Source organism: Nelumbo lutea, chromosome 5 (assembly GCF_056320005.1).
Source record: "Nelumbo lutea isolate HS-2025 chromosome 5, American lotus-T2T, whole genome shotgun sequence".
In the NCBI taxonomy this organism is placed as follows: domain Eukaryota; kingdom Viridiplantae; phylum Streptophyta; class Magnoliopsida; order Proteales; family Nelumbonaceae; genus Nelumbo; species Nelumbo lutea.
This window is the reverse complement of record NC_142688.1, coordinates 21,640,647-21,664,425: the sequence shown is the minus strand read 5'-3', so window position 1 is coordinate 21,664,425 and position 23,779 is coordinate 21,640,647. Positions and strand designations below refer to the sequence as shown.

The 23,779-nt window shown below is 36.8% G+C and overlaps 1 protein-coding gene across 2 annotated transcripts; it reads right to left on the bottom strand.

Annotated features, from left to right (window-relative positions):
* Positions 1 to 337: 337 nt before the first annotated feature.
* Positions 338 to 21,904, bottom strand: LOC148850912 (glucose-6-phosphate isomerase, cytosolic-like). Of its 2 annotated transcripts, none has more exons than XM_088947135.1 (23): positions 21,541 to 21,904; positions 20,004 to 20,054; positions 19,837 to 19,913; positions 19,517 to 19,646; positions 18,728 to 18,883; positions 18,474 to 18,570; positions 18,318 to 18,360; positions 17,554 to 17,621; positions 17,374 to 17,458; positions 17,234 to 17,282; positions 8,879 to 8,951; positions 8,704 to 8,764; positions 8,499 to 8,565; positions 7,754 to 7,810; positions 7,583 to 7,636; positions 7,363 to 7,491; positions 4,446 to 4,509; positions 4,239 to 4,312; positions 3,810 to 3,863; positions 3,652 to 3,720; positions 1,650 to 1,739; positions 1,448 to 1,555; positions 338 to 820 (listed from the first exon to the last, which is right to left on the bottom strand). In XM_088947135.1, the coding sequence occupies exons 2-23, from the start codon at positions 20,052 to 20,054 to the stop codon at positions 770 to 772; spliced, it is 1,707 nt and encodes a 568-aa protein (XP_088803261.1). In that variant the 5' UTR covers positions 21,541 to 21,904; the 3' UTR covers positions 338 to 769. The 2 variants fall into 2 exon arrangements, with proteins under 2 accessions (XP_088803261.1, XP_088803262.1); XM_088947136.1 differs by having other exon boundaries at positions 21,555 to 21,904.
* Between the last annotated feature and the right edge of the window lie 1,875 nt (positions 21,905 to 23,779).

Sequence of the window (23,779 nt, the reverse complement as noted above, 5' to 3'; positions counted from 1 at the left end):
ATAATACAAAATACAAGATTTTGCCCTTAAATACATACAAAATACAAGATTTTTCCCTCCACATATTTGTATTTGTACTCATTCCAAACTAAGCAAATTAAGCCTTGGATCCACTTGGTTCACGGAAACAGATATTTAGAATGAGAATCAGAATAAATCATTATGTTTGTTGGATGGAATCAGAATCCCATTCCCCTTCCCCTTCGGCCCTTCCTGGTGGATAGCACTCCCCCATTTGAGAGAGTCATTTTCCCCTCTGGGAATGAAATCCTATGCCAACTGATTCTAATTTTGATTCTACTTCCTGTCTGAACCAAACAACTATGGGAATAGACGATTCTGAATACAATTCAGAGAGATTTTGATTCAAATTCCAACTGCAAACCAAACAAACCCTTAATATCATTACAGATTTGATCGAGTCAGCTTCAACCGAACCCCACTCTAACCCCGATTAAGAAGAAGTTTTATCGGGCTGGCAGGCCCATGGGAAATGTAAACATCTGCAAATCCTGAAATGACTTTAATTTAGCCAAAAATTATTTCAAAGTTGAACTCATTGATAGCACCAGTTTCCTTCTTTTTTTTTCTTCTGATTTTATTAACCACGCCAAAGCCAGTCAGCTCCAAAACTCAACCTGTAGGTTTTGATATCCCGAATGACGGTATCTGGATCTCCAAATATACAAGTGTATTATCATGATTCCCAAAATCTGTAGATGCTCCACGGGATCGAAGTATAAGCCTTATTGAACTTGACCAACATCTACTACATCTTTGGTAGAATAGTAGATGGATGAGCAAGAACTCGTGATTTCGCCTGTGAAAAAGAAAACGTTTTTATATATATACCACAGCCAGAACGATACAAAGCGAAAATCAGGATTTGTCAGGTAGAATACACAGGGTGCTACTGCATCATAAAAATTAATATAATCTATGTCATGTGCAAATGCATGTCTATTGTCAGTAGATGCCTGTGAAGCGACTAGCATCACATCTGTGGAATGAGATAAGCTGGTAGACACAAACCGAGAGGAAGGGAGCCTTAATTATGACCATAATAATTGGCTATCACCAAACCCAACAGACCTCTCATGCCAAAGATCAACTGTTATTCTACAGTGATGCAACAATTTAGATAATTTTTCATGATCAGTTATGGAAATGTTGCAGATATGATCATTTGTCATATAGGAAAACGGCCAATGACAAACAAGGGAACTTCCCTTGGTTAGACCCACATGAAGGGGAGAGAGAAGCCATATCAATGTGGTAACTTCTGACCTCCCACATGTCACAGTTTTACCTATGGATAACAAGATCATTTGTCCTAGAATTGGCAACCTTAGCTTCCCTAACAATCATGTAATTGATTGGTTCCAGCATGCAAGTTCACCCACCATCCTCATGGCATTCAACATGATGCTGGGGTGCAATTTCATACCTCTAGATATTTGTTTAGCATCTTCGTGGTGCTGAAATTAAAGCCTTCAACCGGCTCTCCTTTTATACGAGATGCATTAAGTTGCCTTCTAACTTGAGAAGCAAGTGACTGCATTTAAGACATAGAAAAACAAATCTCATCATGAAAAAGAACCATAGAGATGGAAATTGCTGGCAATATAGCATCAAGAAAAGCACCATACCTTGCCCAACTCCACCCCCCACTGGTCGAATGAATTGATCCCCCATATAAAACCCTCCACAGCAATTCTGTGTTCATAGATTGCTAATAGCTGAAAACACAAAAAAAAAAAGGTTGATAAGAGCATTAACAGAAAGAAGTTTTTTCTCTTTTCATTCTGGGTGAAATGATGTTCTCAGTGCATAAATCCAGGGGCAAAGACACGGTGTTTTGTTGCTTATTACAGAAAGATGCCCCTCTGACAAAGGCAATCCCAAAAAGTAGCACCTACGCTTAGTGGGGTTAATATCAACAGCCAAGACCATTTTCAACTAAGATACACAAATGGTCACTCAAGGACTGTGTCTAGCTAGAATGTAATTTAGTGCATTTGATTATCTGACATCGTATATTTTCAGAGGTCAAAAGCAATGCATCCGCCCTATCTCACCTGAAAGGCAATCCTGTTACCAAGTGTGTGCCCTTTTCATTTTAGTTTTTGTAGAAACCTCAGAAATTCTGAAATCAATGACAAGATATTAATGAATAACTTAAAAAGAGATTTTACCTGGACTGGATGTGGGTGATTTGGGTACTTGAATCTCAGCTGTGAGGTTGGTGACTTGGTTCCTTACAGATATACGCTACTGTTTGATCACCTCATTTTGCATTAGGCCCGTTGATTCCTTTTGTGTCTTTGAGGTGTCTTTGGTTTCAGCCTCTAGCATGTTCTTTTTTTCCAGAAATTTTATTGATAGGTTCTTTTTTTCTTCTTTTTTCTAATAAATTCTAGGTATTCATCAAAAGAAATAGAAAAGTAACAAAGATATTTAAGTTTCTTATTCTGACTACCAAAGCCATGATAATTTGGAGTTTACACCATTCAAGAAAATGGACAGCATTCCCTTTGTAAGAATTACCAATTTATAAACCTTACCATCAACACTATTGTAGCATTTCCCAAGTAAATATCAGCGCACCTCTAGAGGTACAGGATATAATCACTAGTGTTTCCAAGCCACCTTGAACCTTCCATCTGTTTTCAAGTAGCCATTATCTAGTGTTTTAAACCCCACAATATGTCTATGCTTCCATATTTTCATGTAAATAGGATGTCTATGTGGAAACAAATGATTGTTCTGCAACAGCAGAGGGAAGAGACTCGTCTGGACTGCTGGATTATGGGCATGCATGATGATTGAGTTGAAAAGCTAAGTTAGGTGGGTATAATAAAGTGAGTGGAGCATTGATCCAAATTCAGGATGGACAATTTGTGTTTGTTTTCTATATAGAGTGCCAATATGGCATACAAACGATGTTAACTGAAAATTCTCATAATATATTTTTCTTCAATGATAAACATAAACATTCTCCTTGCTTTGAAAAAAAAGCCTACGTTGTCAGATGATAAGCTAGTAAAACGAGAAGGATTTTGAACAAACTGAAACATCCAGTAACTCATTGAATCAAACATTTTTCCACAAACTGAAACATCCAGTAACTCATTGAATCAAACATTCTTCCATGCCTCAGGAGGTTCACAACATGACAGAATGAAATTATCATACTTGAGTGGGCATGCATTTAGTCTTTTTAGTAAGGTAATCTATGAAAACCACCTTTTCAGATACAATTTCTATAGGACCATTGCCAATAATACCACTACTAATTTCAGTGGGCCAAGAAATGAAATCAAGGAAATTCTCCTGAAAGCAACAGATGTGAAATGGAGAGCTTTACCCTCTTCTACAGATGGACATGCAATGGAAAGAGATTTCCCATTCGGAAAATGTACAATTTTCACTTGCAGTCAGAATGATATCCCCTTAATCCCATTGCAGTCAAAACAAAACTAGTAAAGTAAAACATCCAGTACAAATAGGAGAATTTGTTCACTATAGAAGAAAAACATGGAAAGAAGTTCAAACTTCTTCAACAAAAACTCAGCACATTGACAAGAGAAATTATTACAATTAAGAGAACTAAACAGAACAGTAAAATTGTAAAAAGAACTGCAGAAATACCTGTCCAATATTATAAGCATTCAAAGAGGGAAGTAAAAGGCTCAGGGATGGCCGGTTGCCAGAGAAAGTCTGCAGAAACAAGGCATGAGCTAATACTGAATGTTAAAAGGAACATGTCAGAATTTGAAAATTAAAACAGGAACCAGGAGAAAAATCACCTTGTGAGAAACAAGATGTTGAGGCACGTTCTCATTTAATAACTGCTCTGGGGTCTATAAAGCAAAATAAATTAGGTTAGATATTCAGGCAGACAGATAATGGAATTGTGGAATATGACATCGTAAAGCCCATGGTTCAGCCATAAATATCATTCTGAAGAAATGGTTGATATACTTATGAGAAAATTTTCCTTCCAAGAGGAAACATCAGGTGACTCATGAAAAAAGAAAAATTAAATGTAGAAAATTAATTTAGATAGTACTACAAAGTTTAAACAACTATGAAGTTTGAATATGTCACAAAGTTTTTACAAGAATTAAGAATATCATTTTCCAAAGATAGTCTAGCCACCAAGAATAGAAGAATATAGATTAGCAGATCTCCACCGGAAACAAGATCAGAGATTCACACTACAGCAAAAGGCCTACCTTCCCATATGCAAGGGCATCTGGTTGTGCAAAAAAGTTAGACATGAGCTCATCATGATTACTCACCAGCTCCCCTACATTGAGATCAAGAACAAGAGAAATAAAGTGATTCGAAATGACCATTACAAATCAAAGGTACAGAAGACAGGCTCTCCCTAAAAAGCTACCAAAAAATTAACTCCCCTACCAGGAGTTCATTTAGAATACCTTTCAAGTAGACAGGTTGTTGACTCTTCACAACACCAATGAAATCACAAGGAATAACCCGTCCCTGGAAATTTCAGCAGAACATGCTTGTAGATATAATCAATAATTACTTGGAAGATTATTTCAAGTAGCCAACCCCATATGGTTGGGACAAGGCTTAGCTAAATTGTGTCAAATGGTTGGCACAAGGCCTAACATGTGATCATAACAGAGAAAATTTCCACATGTGGTACCAATCAAAACAAGAAAACATTTGCCACGTATAGTGTAGAAAGCAATCAAAGGTTTTTGAAGATAACAATGAATAATCATTTGAAGATTATTTCAAGCCTAGCATATAGAAACATTTGCCACTTACAGTGTGGAAACCAAGGGGCCCTTGTTTAGTGCAATAGTAAAATCTTGGGATGATAAGAATGAGAATGTAGTACAAGTTTCAAAGTAGCCACTTTGTGCAAAAAATGCCAATGGTTAGTCCCATACCTAGTCCACCCCTCCAAAGGATGCTAATGCAAAAAATGCTAATTTGGCCGGGGGCCAAATTAGGCAATGGCCCTTAATAGAAGCATTTAAGGGTTCTACATGGAAACTGAGAAGGCTCAAATAATTGGGCTAAGGCTTTGCTTAATCATGTAAAATATTCTACTTGGCATGTGACTAATGTTGAATTTTTATAATACATTTCCAAGGGATAAATAGAATGAATCTGTAAATGCGTCAAGCAAGGCTATTCCAAAGCCATTTATCAAATTACAAATTACTGCTTTCAGAAAGAAGTATCATCGGTCAAAATTCAACAAGGCAATGTGAACATGCATCTCTGTTCCCAAACCCTGTGGCACCAACTACCACGAAGTTAACTACAATGAACCCCAAATAGTCCTAATTTAGCTAAAGGGATATTATATATATGCATTTAAGACGACCATGCACCACTCCTAATTCTCGGGCAATAAAAATCAGCCTCATAGAGAAAAAAAAAAAAAAGAAAAAAGCAAGGTTAACTAGACATGTTTTCAAAGTCACTGAATTTCGTAATATCCGTCTTTATTGTGGTTGTGCTTCTCTTTTCAATTTTATCTACTTTCTCTTTTTCTCCTTTCTTTTTATTATCCTGTAGGGTGGAGCTTGATTTCCTAAAAATCCAAATTTATGGAGAAAGTTTGAAATTGCCTATAACATCCCATAGATGCAGAAATGGTGCCAATGCACTTGACCCATATGAAAAAACAGGTGAGAAATGATGAACCAAATGAAAAGAAAATGCAATCAACTAAAAGACTCAAATTACTCAGTTGAACAATCACAGTTCAGACTGCCAATCACACACACACACACACACACACACACACATACCCATGGTTATCCTGATATATGTATATATCTAGTATACCCATGTTGGAAATGACATGTATCTGGTGTGACACTGGGCCACTGGCTACTGCAATGACACTCCTAGAATATACTTTATTGTGGGAAGATTTCTTATATTTTAACACTTTATACAAGGAATTCCAAAGGACATGGGTAGTAGTAAGAAATTATTTAAGCACTTTAACAGTGGATATGGCTTTAAATAGAACAGATTGGCAAAACAGGATTCATGTAGCTAGCCCCATATAGTTGGGATAAGGTATGGATGATGATGATGATGATACTAGGAATTCCAAAGATGTCCAGATATGTCAAGAACACATTGACAAGTATTTAAAAATGACATTTAGCATAAAAAAACAAATACAAAAGCACGGCACCACTATACCAAATGGAACACCCATTTTCCATATTCATGTCCTGCTCAAGAAAAAGAGAATCAGATCCACATGTCCATGTTTGAGCATCTTTAGTGTTGGTTAAACCTCAACAAAGCATGGTTCAAGGATTTGGTACATTTTTACTAAACTAATTATTTGCATATCTAGATAAACAGAATGCAAACTCTATGCCCAGGTAGTGATTGTAGTGTTCATAGAACCAGGACAGGACTGGATAGTCCAACCAAAAAAACGTGAACTGGTCCACCAGAGAATTTGGTCAGGCTCTAAAATCCAGCCAACTGGCCATTCCAACCAAAAGAATGCCTTTTTTGGCCTCAAGTCTTAACTTTTAGCATAAAAAATTAAAACTAAAATAAAAGAGAATCAGATCCACATGTCCATGTTTGAGCATCTTTAGTGTTGGTTAAACCTCAACAAAGCATGGTTCAAGGATTTGGTACATTTTTACTAAACTAATTATTTGCATATCTAGATAAACAGAATGCAAACTCTATGCCCAGGTAGTGATTGTAGTGTTCATAGAACCAGGACAGGACTGGATAGTCCAACCAAAAAAACGTGAACTGGTCCACCAGAGAATTTGGTCAGGCTCTAAAATCCAGCCAACTGGCCATTCCAACCAAAAGAATGCCTTTTTTGGCCTCAAGTCTTAACTTTTAGCATAAAAAATTAAAACTAAAATAAAAATATATATTTTATGCAGAATATAAGCACGTATTTTGAATATATGTATATATTATATGATAATGTATATTACCCACACACACACAAGGATGACATGTCAACAGGTTGACCAGCTTGACCCAGCTGGTTGAACCGATGAACCACAACATATAGAGGAAAATGTTTCTACCTTCAGGTCAATTCATTGAGCATTGGTAAGATTTGGTACCACACCTACACAACGCATGGAAAGACAGGCTCTATGTCATCTTTTGGGTAGGCTAAAATAAGGGAATGCAGCATGGTGTGAGTTCTGAGGTCCAACCTGCTCAACAGGTAACCTGGGGTCATCCAACCATATGTATCATATTAAAGTCATAAGAACTTCAGAAACCATTTCCTGTTTGTAGGGATAGCATTGCCTTTTAGATAGAGGGTAATAATGAGCTGCCATTTTAAGATAGGATCCCAAATACCTGATGAATTAGCTGGTAAAAGCTATGCTGACCATTTGTTCCTGGCTCACCAAAATCAATTTCACCTGCCTCATATGGAAGGTGCACTCCATCAATTGATACACCCTTCCCATTACTCTCCATGCTAACCTACATTCATGTAGATTTAGTGATTAAGAGAGAGAGAGATTGCAAATAGAAACTTCGAAATGAAATCCAAATAGGGAATTAGAACGTATACCTGTTGAATATGTGGTGCAAATTTCTCTAGGGCTTGAGAATATGGTAAGATTGCCTGAATGCATATTAAAATACTTTGTTGTTATGAGGTGACCACCACAAAGCTATTTCCAGAAACATATGCATATAATTGCAGTTCATAGTGTATATTGATCATCTCATAAATACTCACTCTTGCAGGATATCCAAGAAACGAAACATTCCAAACACTCAACAAACCTAATAGCACCTGATCAATGAAACCAATACAATGTTATCAAATAGGTCAAAACCAAAGACAGAAAACAACAAGAGAGCATGCAAGGCATCCCATCTGATGGATTGCCGAAAAGAAATTAGCAAACCAAGAGCTCTTGATGGAGTACAAAAGTCCAAGACCCAACCCTATATCCAAAGATTATTTCAGATTTGGATTTCAAACCCTACATGCATTTAATAATCAAATTGGATGTGTATCTAACCCCATTCAAGTAAGATCCAAGTCCAATTACATTTTATACAAAATGTAAAAGTAATTAGGGTTAGGATTTTTAATAATCGAATCAGAGGTACAACCAGGGCAAATTGACAGCCACAAGCAGATGCATTGTTTGGGTCTAATGTTAGATGATCCCAACTCAGATATCTAGTCAAAGAATTAAGCCAAATTGACAGCCACGAGCAACTGATCTGTTAAACACGTTCTTCTACTATTAGCCATATGCAAATAAAGTTTCCAAAACAATGCAATAGATAAGGTGGTTAGGATTGACTGGCAGCATTCTTTCGGAGGTACAACCAGGCCTGACCCACTACCTATGTATTTACAGCTAACAGTATGCAATTGATGGATTGTGCTTCGATCTGCCAATTAGACAACACAAATTTCTTCATTCTGAAAAAAAAAACAAAGCAAAATAGATCTGCCGGGCCCTTACAGGTATGTTTTTCTCAAATGGTGCTGAAAGGAAATGTTGATCAATGCTTGAAGCTCCTTTTAGAAACCTTTAAGAAAGAGAAAAGTAAGATTTTAAGCAATTACATAGCAGAATCACGAGAAAGTATACAAAAGCTATAACAACACAACGATCATTATAGATTGTAAACAGATAACACAGGGAATCATAGATGCAATCACCATACTTCTCAACAACTGAGAACCCATATTGGAGAGACAAAGGCAGCACACCAACAGCACTGCAAACTGCAATAAGAAGAATACTATCAAAAAAGGCCCACAAGGTAGGCAAAGAATTTCATTAGACCCAAACTTCAAGTAAACAATAAAATGCCATAAACATGTAATAAATATGTTTACCACTATATCGGCCTCCAACCCAGTCCCAGAAGGCAAAAGCATTGTTAGGGTCTATTCCGAACTTCTCAACAAGCTGCACAATAGAAGTAGCAAATTTGCAGATAAGATAGAAAATATTTGACTAAAGACGATCATGTTCAACGCATTAAACATTACCCTTCAAAAGGAAAAGAGGAAACAAAGTACAGAAAATAATGTAATAAGGGCGATGATATTTGAAAACATGAAATGGATAGTCAAGTTTATTCAAGGAACAAAAAGACTGCAATTACTTGCCCGTACATACAAGCACTAGGAAATATATATGTAGACATACACAAGAAGCAGTGAAAAGAATCTAGAACCAGAAATATTGCAGGTCTGATGCAAGAGAATATGGTGGGCTATGAGGCTTGTCATCAGTCAGACTAAGAAGGATCTAACAAGTATGTTGGTATTTGAAATATCTACATGACAATTAACAGAACATATTGTCCAACATGTGCTGGACATGGCACCATCATGTAAAACATGGCTTCAGTATACGATGTATACCTGATACCTAGTTCACAATTCTTGGTACAACCTCGACAATTGTCTATAGGGAATCTGGGCTATTCTTGTATTATGGTGTTTATATAAGAATAAATGGAGAGATATTTTACATTATTCAAGGTTTGCAGGTAAAGAAAATGTTATTCAAACAAATGCATGTACCACTGGATGGGCAATGTTATGCACCACTCAACTCTTTTATGTACATGCTGGACAAAAAAAAAAAACTCTTACGCAAATGCACGTATCATACCACTCAACTGCCTACCACCGGATGGGCAATGCTACATATGTAGTGGCTAGTATATTAGTGGATTGGTAGTTTCTTGTAATGGGGTGTCTTGACAGTAAATCTGATTGAAGGTTACAGCAAAGAGAAGAGAAAAGAAGAGAAGAGGAGAGAAGAGAAGAGAAGAAGGAAGAAGAAGAAGCGTTGAGGCAATGGAACAGTACTGGCGACGCCAGCTTCATTATAATATATAGAGCGAAAAAATAAGAAGGCAAATGACCCTTGTGCCCCTACTAAGTGATAGTACAATAATACATCAAAATAAAAAAAGGATTTAATCAGCCAAACAGACCCTAACAAACATAAAATCAATTCTTTTAACACTTTCAACACTCCCCCTCAAGTTGGAGCATAGATGTCAATCATGCCCAACTTGTCACACAAATCATTATGCCGCACATGATGAAGGCCTTTGGTGAAGATGTCTGCAAGTTGTTCTTCTGAGCTGACATATGGGGTGCACACTTCTCCACTTACAAGTTTCTCTCTAATAAAATGATTGTCCACTTCAATGTGTTTCGTCCTATCATGGAGGACTGGATTAGCTGCAATGTTGATAGTAGCCTTATTGTCACAATAGAGTGACATAGGGTTGCTAACTGTAAAACCCAGTTCTCCTAACAGATTTCTTATCCACATGATTTCAACAACAAAATGAGACATAGCTCTGTATTCTGCTTCAGCACTAGACTTAGCCACCACACTTTGCTTCTTACTTCTCCATGTGACTAGGTTTCCCCCTACAAAGGCACAATATCCACTGGTAGACTTCCGGTCATCAACTGCCCCTACCCAATCAGCATCAATATATACCTCCACCTTTAAATGTCCATGTTTCTAGAACAGCAAACCAGCTCCATGAAACTTCTTGAGGTATCTGAGGATCCTCTCTGCAGCTTCAAGGTGAATTGTCTTAGGATTGTGCATGAACTGATAAGGACACCCACTGCATAAGCAATATCAGGCCTGGTCATAGACAAATACAAGAGTCTCCCTACAAGTCTTTGAAACTTCTTCACATCTTTTAAGAACTCTCCCTAACTATCTCCCAGATGATGGTTAGGTTCAATTGGTGAGTCAGTTAGTCTCACCCCCAATTTGTCTGTATCTTCTAGTAGATCTAGTACATATTTCTGTTGGGAAATAAAGATGCCCTTGTGAGAGCGGGCAACTTCAATTCCAAGGAAGTAACATAAGAGGCCTAGATCTTTCCCCTCAAATTGAGTGGCTAAGAACTTTTGTAGTCTCTGTATTTCAGCCACCCAATCTCCTATGATCACTATGTCATCCACATACACAATTAGAGCTGCAATTTTTCCTTCACCTTTCTTTAGAAATAGTGTGTGATCTGACTAGCATTGTTTGAACCCCATCTGCTGAATTGCTGAGTGGAACTTACTAAAACAGGCCCAAAGAGATTGTTTCAACCCATATAAAGATTTTTTTTAACTTGCACACTTTCTGTTCACTGGCTTTAGCACAAAAACCTGGAGGTTGGGTCATGTACACTTCTTCTTCTAAACCACCATTCAAAAAAGCATTTTTGATGTCCAATTGGTGTAGCTCCCAATCAAGATTTGCCGTTAGTGAAAGGAGAATTCTGATAGAGTTCATCTTGGCTATTGGGGCAAAAGTCTTTGCATAGTCCACTTCATATACTTGTGTAAAACCTTTTGCCACCAGTCTGGCCTTGTACCTTTCAACAGTTCCATCAACATTGTGTTTCACTGTGAATACCCACTTGCACCCCACTGGTTCCTTCCCTTCAGGAAGATCCACCAACTCCCAAGTGCCATTTTTGTGTAATGCATCAATCTCTTCCTTCATTGCATCTGTCCATTCAGGTTTGGATAAAGCTTCTGCCACATTCTTAGGAACGGGGATACTGTCAACAGAGGAGAAGAATGCACGATATGAAGATGAAATATCATAGGACACAAAGTGAGAGATAGGATGGTTAGTGGTACAAGATCTAACATCCTTTCTCTTAGCAATAAGAACATCAAGATCATTTATGACAGGGGAATCAACATTGAGAGGAGCAAGCATATCAATAGAAGTGTACCTAGCTGATGGGAAGGATCAACCTCCGGTGAAGCCGATGATGTTGGTTGCATAGTGTCAGGTTCAACGGCTCTTGAACTCTACTAGCTTTTGTGGCGGCGAAGAAAGACGCGGAATGGAGGGTAAGGTAGAGGAGGTAGTTGAGTCTGAGCCTGTTTCTCCTCAACCCTACTCTCCCCCTGAGGAGAAACCGAGAAGAAAGGTTGATTCTCAAAGAATGACACATCTATTGAGACATAGTATTTACGAGAAACGGGATCATAGCAATGGTACCCCTTTTGAGATAGAGGGTAACCAAGGAAGACACAAGGAATAGCACGAGGATCAAGTTTACCCCGAGTAGGTGACAAGTGAACAAAGCAACGACACTCAAAAACACGCATTGGAATGGGGAACAACAGAGCTGTAGTAAACAAAAGCTGATCTGGGGCCTTATACTCTAATAACCGAGAGGGCATACAGTTGATGATGTACGTAGCACACAGAACAGCATCCATGCAAAAGCGCTTTGGAACATTCATATGAATTAACAAGCCACGAGCTACTTCAAGAACATGACGGTTTTTTCTTTCAGCAACACCGCTTTGTTGAGGTGTCCTAGCACAAGAGCTTCGTTGAAATGATCCACTCGAAGCAAAGAATTCTGTGAGATCACTATGAAAGTATTCCTTTGCATTATTCGATTGGAAAATATGGATTTCAGTTTGGAACTAAGTGAACACCATGCGTTAAAAGTCTTTCACAATTTTAGGCACTTCCTCTCTAGACCGCATAGGGTAAACCCAGGTGTATCTAGAATAATCATTGATCAAGGTAATGAAGTACTTATATCCAACCTCAGTAGGTAGAGTAACAGGGCCCCAAACATTAGAATAAACAATATGAAACGGAAATTCAAATCTTTTATTTCTCAAAGGAAAAGAGCTTCTACAATGTTTACTCAATTGACATGTCTGACACTACAACCGACTCACAGACAAAGATTCAAACAACTTTGGAAACATAACTTTTAACGACTCAAAAGAAAGATGACCAAGACGACTATGCCATAAATAGACTTGACTCTCACTAGACGAACTCAAAGACTCTAAAGCCACAAGACCAGTTTTATTCTCCAACACGTAGAGGCCATCCACCATGCTTCCTCTACCAATCGTCTTCCCCGAGGCCAAATCCTGAAACACACATGAAGACGGAAAGAAAGTAACTGACCAGTTCAAGGAGTGAGTAATACTACTAATGGAAAGCCGATTTATAGGTAGCTTAGGAACATGTAGTACATTAGAGAGGGTAAGGCCGAGTGAGAGAGATATGGTTCCTTGGTCGGCTATGGTGGAGAAAGAGCCATCAGCTAGTCTCACCTTATCTCTCCCAGAGAGAAGATTGTATGTCTGAAATAAATTTGACTTACTGGTCATGTGGTTTGAGGCTCCAGAGTTAATTACCCAAGAGGAATCAAAGGTACGAGATGACACATGGAAGGCAGTGGTAGTGTTACCTGAAGCAAATGCAAAAGAGGTAGAAGTAGGACCAGTATCCATCTGGCGAAGAGTCCTACCATATAATTCCAAATGGTCACGAAAGGAGTTAATGATCTCTACCTTAGGGTCAGAACTGGGATGCCTTTCCTGAGTTACCATGGGACCAATCTCTTGAGATGCCATATTAGCTGAGTTATACCTTTTCTGATTCTGCTGACTTGGTTTCTTGCTCTGATCAGTTGTTGACTTCTTACCCAAATCCTGTGCCCATTTAGGTTTTCCATGGAGATCCCATCAGGTATCTATGGTGTGTCTTGCCTTCCGCCAGTGAATGCACCAAAGCTTACTCTTATCATTTGTTCTCTTCTGAGAGTCACCCTTATTAGAACCACCTCCAACATTAGTATCTGAACTTCCCCGGACAGCTAGAGCAACTGTCTCCCCCTCTATAGAATTCATCACATTTCTTCTACTTTCTTCTGACTGAATCAAGGCATAAACCTCCTGAGCTGATGGCAAGTCTTTACTTCCCAAGATCTACACCTTGATGAACTCATATGAAGGATTCAGCCCCAAGAGGAAGGCAAATACCCATTGTAGAGATACAAGTGATTTGTATGCCTTTGCATCCTCATCACACTTTCGGTTAACATTCTGATAGTGATCAAGTTCTTTCCATATCGATGTCAGATCCGAATAGTACACCGAGAGACTCCTTTCTCCCTACTTACAAGTGGACAATTCAGCTTGCAGTTGGTATATCTTGGCATAATGTCTCTGCTCTGAATAGGTGGACTTTTCTTGTTCCCATATTTCACAAGCAGTTTCAGCCCACATAAAAGTTTTTCTCACCTATGGCAGCAGGGAAACCAAGAGCCAAGACATCACCATACTATTTTCTTGGTTCCATCTATCATATTCAGCACTTCCGCACTTCGGTTCCTTCACTTTCTCATTGATGTATCCTATTTTTCCCCTAGCAGTGATGTAGAGTTTTATTCCCCTACACCATTCAAGGTAATTCAGACCATCAAAGGGAATGACAGCCATGGGGAAACTCATATCCATTCCCCCACTTACCCCATTTTGATTTTCAAAAATCCCTAAAGTAGCAGAATTCTCAGAAGACATGGTCAACACAGAATTTTTTTATCAAAAAACTTTAACTTAGGATCCCTCCTTATATCAGAACAAAAAAACTCCACACACAACAAGTGATTAGTCCACCCACACTGCAGTTTTTGGACTTAATTTGAGCACAAGACCAGCACCAATTTCCAAAATAAACAAGATGACAGATATGGTTTTCAGACTTGTATGGAGTAGCAGTCCCAACCTACTAGTTTTCTCAGCAGGTCTACAAGCAATAATCACAAGGGGAGATCCTTACACACAAGGCATCAAGCCAACAAGTAGAGAAAACAGGTCATACGTGACCTACAACAGCCTTTCACAGGTACAGGATCACACGATCCAAAACAAGCAGAGGAAAAACCTCACAAGGATGTGCTAACATTCAGTGGTTCAGGTCCATTCGTTTTCCTCTTAGTACACGACCAAGGGAAGAGAAGAAAAGAAAAGAAAAAAAAATGGGGTGGTACCAGTTGCAGGTCTGATTCGAACAACCCAAATGTACTCTGTTCCACCCAGATTCAGCAGCTTGGAGAAGACACTTGATTGCCCAGATTCAATGGCCACGCTCTGATACCATCTTGACAGTAAATCTGATTGAACGTTACAGCAAAGAGAAGAGAAAAGAAGAGAAGAGGAGAGAAGAGAAGAGAAGAAGTAAGAAAAAGTGTCGAGGCAATGGAACAGTATTGGCGGCACCAGCTTCATTATAATATATAGGGCGAAAAAATAAGGAAAATGACCCTTGTGCCCCTACTAAGTGATAGTACAATAATAGATTAAAATAAAAAAGGCTTTAATCAGCTAAACAGATCCTAACAAACATAAAATCAATTATTTTAACACTTTCAACAGGGTGTGTGTTTTGGTGGATTTAGGTGCAGTTAGTTGTTTAGTTTCTTGGATTCTATGAATTGATTATATTGTTATGTTATGAATAAAGATGGATTTTGTTATAGGGGGCCAAGAACCGTTTTTAGTGTTTAAGGAGGTCTGACCCCCTCAAAGTGACCTTCTCTTTTTCTCTAAACATTATATTTTCTGTTAGCTCAAGAAAGCACGTATCAGGCACATGTTCAACCCCACAGATATAAGCACTATACCCAACCTTGTATTGGAGTTTTACCCAATCGATAGTAGTTATCCATACTTCTTAACTATAAAATATTAAAAAAAAAAAAAAGTCCACAGCAGAGGTTCTGTTTTTACACATTGCAAGGTCTTTTTCCACGAGTGAAGGATGAACAGAAGAATGTGGAGACTGGAGACACCTTCAGCTGCGTTTGGAAATGGTGTAAATGTGTGTGTGTGTGTGTGTGTATACACACACACTACAAATCATGACACCTCCGGTTCAGGTGCATGCAAAGTGGGACTGAGTGTCCAAGTTTTCACTTTATTTGACACTCTTCTCGTTTGGCAACTAACAATGCAAAACATGGGTGCTTCTCTCAATGGAAGAAGAGCATGAATTTACTTGGTTAAAATCAAAGTAGTTTTTCACCCAAGATCAAAGTAAACTCTGACAAGTTTGCAAGTTTATTTTGATCTTAAGGTTATTTTCACATTGTTTCCAAAGGCATGCAATTCAGGACCGGGGTGCAATAATGCACCCAACCGGCATTTACATCATTTCCAAGCACAGCCTTCTGAGCTCCAAAATACATTGCTAAGTGAAGGTCCCTAAGTTGTTGTTGGGGAAGTTGAATGGATGACCAATTAGCAAATCCATTCTGGATAGTTACATATGCATGTATTTGCTTATGCATTTAATCACATATATGTTTATGTGGAAATATACAAATATGTAATCAAAATAAAACATTTATTATCCTTGCTTGACCTACCATGGACAAAGCAAGGTCTATTTTTTCCCACCAGACAAAAAAAAAGAATAACACTGGGGAAGAGGGTCCTTATAAAGTACAAACATCATTTATCAATGTGGATGAAAACATTTTTCTAGACTCCAAATTTCTAAGATATGAAAGGGAATCTGCTAAGGAACAATCCTTTCATCCATCAGCAAGAAATCTACAAACTCAGGATGAGACAACTGGTTGCAAAAATAAGTGATAAAAGAAAACAAACTTTTCTTCTTATCACAAACCTTAGCATCCAGAACCATCATTAAGGGCCGAGGCTTCACATATAAGGATCACGATTCAAAAAATTCTGCCAAAGAACCTACTTGAGTTGCATTTCAAGAAAACTTTGTCCATGTTTTGCAAAAACTGAGTTGGGGTTTTAACCACCTGATAACTCCTTTCAACCTCCTATATAATATTATCTATAAAATATTTAAAAATTTACAAAAAAAAAAAAAGAAAAAAGTGTTACCCACCTCTTTTTACATTACCAATAATTAATAAATTAGTAATAGAAAGCAGCCATATATTTTTATTGTTACCACATAAATTTCATTTGCAGGTTTAAGCTCACATTCAGTGCATATGTTAGTTAATAAATAATTGTATCACTTTATAAGTTGATATACATATATAATATGCAAATGCTCAACAATGCTCCAAATACTTGCAACCTTCAAAATTGGCATGCCAAGTATTTACTCTGGTTCAATGCTCTAGTGCCTAGGCACTAACAGACAACAGAATCAGTAATATCATTGTCCTCGAGAAGATCCATAATAGGTCTTACTCCAGCTAAAGAGTGTAGAACTGATTATTTGACAATTATATACTAGGACATGAATTATAAATTATGCCTATGGAAAGAATAAATAAATTATTTCTCAAACTCTACCATGACAAAAAGCTATGATCAGAACATGGAAAAATATATGACCAATCAAAAAGCTACAAGGAAAAGAAAAACAAATAAGGAACATGGAAATACCGTAAGGTTTGTACTGACAGCCACCATATGCTTTGCAACTGCTTGAGGTCTGACATGGTAGAACAAATAAATGAATTGTGTGCAAAAGAAAATTATCAGAACCAAATTCCCAAAAGACTAAGTTAGGTTAGTTCACAGACCCAAGGGCAGCTGAAATCCACTCCCTCAGTGTTCGGGCATTCAACATGGTTTCAGCTGTTGTAAAAGTCTTTGAAACCACCACAACTGCAAAAATAAATAGCTAGGATATGAAACGCAGAAAACACTTCAAATGAAAAGTGCCAAAATGCCAGGAAAAAAACACAAAACATGCAGTTTACCTAATGTGGTTTCAGGATTCAACCCTGTGATACTTTTGGCAACATCAATTGGATCAACATTTGCAAGACTGCAGCAAAATGTTAATATAGGATAAGGTAGACTACAAAATGGAGAGAGTTACTCATTAAAAAACATAACATTGGGCTATCAAAATTAATAGTCACTATGTAGTATACAGTATCAACTATAGAAGACCCTTAGGCCAAATCTAGACTGATTTTACAATACCACCCATCAAAACTGAAGAACTTTTTCTAGAACACCTAACACAATTCCCCCAAGTGTCTAGAAAAATTTTAGATTTAGTGCAGAAAATCTCTTCTACGCAGCATTCATCAGATCATAGACCCAAAGTAGGGGTGGACCCAAATCGAGCTTTTCATGAGCTATTCGAGCTCAGCTCATGAAAAGCTCGATTCAAGCTGATCTCAAGCCCAATAATATAGGCTCGTTTACTAATCAAGCAAAGCTTGAGCCCAATGAAGCTCAGCTCATTGAGCCAAGCCAAGCTCAAACATATGAGCTTTCAAGTCAACCCAAATTTGAGCTACTGTTTCTAGCTCAAGTTGAGCTCAAGCCCAAACTCAAGTCTCATGTTTTTTCTGCCAAACCAAGCTCAAATATCCAGATATTTGGCTTGACTCAGCTCAAACCCACCCCTACTCCATAGTAAACATATACCCTAGGTAAAAGACTCAAGGAATCAAACTCTTCATAAACAATTAATGCATCAAGAATAATTGAATTCATGGATCTTTCTTACAATCGCAACTGACGTCCTTTTGAACATTGTATAGCTTCTGGGTCTGCGTGCAGAACAACTTCAAACATTGGAAAACAGAAACAACTTCCAAATCTACAATAGAAGCAAGACTATATTGTAGGTGGCAAACATATAGCCAATATGGTATCAACTCACCTGTTTGAAGAGCAGTGTGAACAAATAGAGGACCCAAGAAGCTTCCACCAATACCAACAGCAACAACATCCTTGAATGGTTTTCCTGTAACTCCAGCCTGATTACCATTTTTTATCAGCCTTTACTTGATATTTAAGCACCATAACTAATACAATATTTCTTTCCTTATAGAGTTATAAATCCTTCATGTACACCTTTTACCTATAACTAATACAATATTTGTTAATTTCCTTACAAAAAGGATAATAAAATACCCAGGAGCCACTTCGGACTCTTTCAGAGAAATCGCTGATATTGTCCAAGACTTTCCAAACATCAGGAACCACATTCTTCCCATCACTGTATATTACTTTATCCTTTGAAGCACGTAGAGCTACATGAAGGACAGATCTATTCTCAGTGCCGTTTATCTGAAGAAACCAACCAAAAATTCAGATGCGAAGTTCAAATGGTTATCTTGTCATAAGAAGTAGCCATAAAACAAGTATACAAGATTAAACTATTGAGATGGATGCAGGGCAAGACTACAAAGGTATTCCTAGAAATGGGTTCATTCTTAGTAACCTAGGGGTAAGGGGTAATCCCAATGGGTGATGAGAGAAGATGAAATTTATCTATGACAATTTGAACATGTCTGAAGACAACCACTAACTACAACAGTGAGGAGCAATTTAATGCAAGTTGAGGGTTCTATAACCATACAACAGTGAGAAGCAATTAATGCAAGTTAAGGGTTCAAAATGAGTCAGGAGAAACCAAGGAAATGGTTGAAACAATAATAAAGGACTTAAATATTCAAAGCTTAACAGAACACACAACCTCAACAGAGTGAATATCAAACAAAACCATGTAGCCAACTCCAAATAGCTAGATTAAGATTCTGCCAAGTTGAGTTGACTTCAGTATCTAGTCATATGAACTGCAGCAGTATTTTAATTCTGCCATAAAACAACTATTTAAGTTTCCTGAAATGCAAGTCTTACATCAGCATTTAAGACCAATTTGGCACAGTGTATGTGCTTTAGGACATGATATTTACTTACATGCTCTCCACCGTACATGCTATTAATCTTTTGCTTGAGATGTGCTGCCTCTGCAAGTCTGAAGAGCTTCTCCATGGTCTCCTGAGTGGCACACTGCCTTGAGTAGTCCAATAGCAACCCATCGGATTCACTAGAAATACATAGCAAGATAATATATTAGAAAATATGCACTAATCCCAAAACAGGAAACAAAAAGAAAGAAAACATATAAAACTTCAGATATTCATGTAATATAAAACTTCAGATGTTCAATTTCTTGTAAGCTATGCTATCTAATTCAAACAGAAGATAGTCTCTAAGAGTAAAACTGAGAATCATACAGCATCATTGACTTGCAGCGTTCAGAGTCACTCATCAAATCACGTAAATGTGTCTTCTTGATATCCTCAACATGGGCCTGCATTGTAATACAAGTTTCATCGGAAATACTATATGGTAGCTATAAAATGCACCCTTCTTAAAAAGAACAGCATGTAATTTAGTATACCTTTAAGTCCCTCCAAGGTTCTGTCTCACAAATGAGTGTTCGTGAAGCCATCTGCAGTCATGGGAGATTGTTTAATATGGTATCACCGTAGTTGAGATTATTTAATATGAGTGTTCCAGGTGTAGTTGAGAATAGACATGGTTGTTGCACAGACAGGTAAAAATAGATGCATTGGCGCTTCATGAAATCATTCATTTCTTATGAACCTAACCATCTATGAACCAAAACGGAATAGAAAGTTAAGAAATGAAAGTGCTATGGTTTTTGGCATAAAACTTTAAGAAAAGTGACAAATTAAGAACAGTATAAACGTTACTTCTTTCTCCTTTGGGTAGATCACTGGGGAAACAAGAGTTATACAAGACAAGGTGGCACGTTCTCAGAAAGCCTCCTCAAAAATAAACCTATTCAACATATTGACTCATTTTCATCATAATTAATAACCGCCGTACCCTGAATGCTTTCTGGAAGCACATGCAAAATCTTTATTTTGTTCTGATTTTTCTTGCCACATGCCACATATCCAATATAGATCTTATCCTCTATGGAATTTAGTTGTTCCTCCAAGGCATCCAATGACCAGTTGTATATCTCCTACTAGCCACACTTCTTTGGCACCTAAGCCCTTTTCTCATAGAAGAGTCTGCCTTGCCAAGGATGCTTCAACCAGATCAATGGTATTTTCCTTCTTCTTAGTTGGTCAAGGTGGTCATGGATCAAGCACCTGATTAAACCTTCATCTTCCTTATTAACAAGCGACTCAAAATTCAAAACTGAGTTTGACAGTGAGACAGTCTGGAGGGATTCATCTTACAATTGTTACGATCTTTTTACTCCTGTTCTTAATTCCTATCAGATGACTTTCCAGCAAGTCCTTTCCCACCGCTTCTATCTATTCCATTAAGATTTTGTGGGCTTTCTCCGCAATCTGAGTTGAGTTAGGGTCCTCATTTCTGAATATCCATCCATTTCAACTTAGCCACATTGCCCATGTGAAGAAGACTAGCTTTTAGCCTTCCCCATCATTCTTTTTTTTTTTTTCTTTCAGTCTCATTCCCCAAGTTAGGAATGGATTCCCCGTCCTCTCTTAAGTCCTAAGTGCTGATGCTCCATTGATTGCTATATTTAATGAGCTAGGAATGTTTTATGATATATTAACCATAATGAATTTTTATTTTTTTGGTTGGGGTGAGGACTGAGGAGAAAGAGGAGGAAGAGTTGAGCTACTAATAAATTATTGAATCAACATGGCAGGATAATACAAAGAAAAATAAAATGGCACTGAACAACAAAAAACTGGTTAGAACGTCCAAGCAAATGGAACGAGTTCTTTGAAACAGATTATCGATCCAAATAACCTGAAAAATAATTCCGAGCTCTTGCAAAACCTCGACACAGATAAACACTACAAATACCAATGAGTTTACAAACAACAATTCATGATAATCCAGGACTGACGATCATCTGTGAACTTTGATAAAAATATCATGTAAACAAATCAAGCAAGCACTTAGAAATGAAAAACTGAATACATTACCGCTCTGTCTGAACCTGAAATCAAAATAATTGCAGATGAGATTAGGGGTTTGGCCACTGAAAACAAAACCGCTCGCTGCGCGCTTAGTTTCCCGTGTTTCCTCCTTTTATATATTTCTATTTCTATTCTCTATCTGTGGGCGAGTGTTGCCGAGGCACTTTATTACTGCAACACCGCGTGTCACTAAGACTGAGAGAAGGAAGTGGGCAGGGATTGTTTCAACGTTTCAGCGTGATGTCTTGCAATGTTTTAAAAACCCTGCGTTTAGACATTAGAGGCCGAACTAGAGTTGAAAATCGTTGAAAAGCGAGCACGGCGCAGCACGAATTGGGCCGTGCCAGCCTGCCAGGCCCGGCACGAACCCACGTATCGTGTTAAATATTCATGTTTTTATTAATGTTTTATTTTTTTAATTTCTGTCATTTTTCTGTACCATTTATAAAACTGAGATGGTAACAACTTTTAGTCAAAACGACTGATTTTATTTTTTCTTTTTACCCTCTACAATTTTTGTTTTTCCAGTATTTAATTTAACTATCATAATTCATGAGGTTGTTCATTAAACTTTTTCCAACCATAAAAAATGAGAATGCAAATGGTTGTATCTTAATTTTACTTTCCATCTTTATCTTCAACAATTTTTGTTTTCCAATATTATTTTTTGATCATTCAAGTATTTAAACTTAACATAAATGGCCACATACATTCTCCGGTGGTAACCTTGTTGCTATCTACTATTTTCATTTAACTCATTGCGACCATTCATAAATTCTCATAAATTATAAATAAGACACATAAGGACGGCTAAATGGTGGTTGGAGATCCCATAACCAATAATTTATCATTATTTATGTTTTTTCTGAAATCATATATCAATTAATTATTATATATATTCACCCTGGTATTTAGAATAAAAATTAAAAATCCATGAACCTCGCTTAGGATTAACATAGTGCATGTGAAATCATTTAAACACCAAACCTTAAAAATAACACAAAAGACACCTCTTATTAAATTAATACTAATTTTAGTTAGATAATATTAATACTATTATGGGCTTAATATTAATTTAGTACTAAAAAATGAGAATGTTGCAATTGGTTTGGTCAAAACACCATGATTTTACTTTCCAACTTTACCCCCAACTTTCTATTTTTTCCCATCATAGATATTGTCATTGCAAAATAATTATGAAAAACATAAGATGGAAAAAAATAATATAAATTGCAAAAAAGTAAAGAAATACATAGAATTTACAAAAAAAAATGAGAATGTTTCAATTGGTTTGCTCAAAACATGCTTATATTACTTTCTAACTTTACCCTAAACTTTCTATTCTTTTCTATTTGTATATATTGTCATTGCAAAGTAATTGTGAAAAAAACACAAATAATGAAGAAAACAATATAAATTATAAAAAAAAAACAAAGAAACATAGAGAAAGTTTACAAAAATATATATATATAGAAAATCATAAAAATTGAAGAAAAAGCATAAATTACAAAATACAAAGAAAATCCATAAATTACAAAAAAAAAATACACAAAATTCTAGAATAAAATAAGAATTTATATCTATTACCATATATAAAAAATGAGAATGATTCAGTTAGTGTGGTCAAAAGACCATGATTTTTCATACCAATTCTACCCCTTAGTTTTTTAGTTTTTCCAACATATCCCAATTCTATATGAGGGTGCATGATAGTTGTTGGCCAAAAAAAAAAACATTGTATTTTCTAAAAAGCCATTGAGTGGGCACCTGACCCATCAACCTACTAATGACCCATTTTGGGTTTAATCCAACCCATTAATTTTTCCCATAATACATAAATTCTCAAAAAATATAACTATAAAAAATACATAATATACAAATAAAGATAGAAAATGAAGAAAATAATATAAATTACAAAAAAAACAAAAAAAATATAGAAAATCATAAAAATGATGAAAATAACATAAATTACAACAAACAAACAAAAACCATAAATTATAGAAAAATGACTAAAAGTTATAAAATAAAAGAAGAATTTATAGAAAAATATAAAAAAATGAAAAAATATAACAAAAATTACACAAAAATATAGAAATTTCATTCCATGGGTCCTACACATGTTTGTTAGCTGGACCCATGTCTTATAAGGGCATTTGGCCACTGAGACTGTATGTTATCATATGTGTAGCTGTTAGGTAGGGTCTGCAACTCATGCCCTCGGTCATATGTAACATTGTGACACATT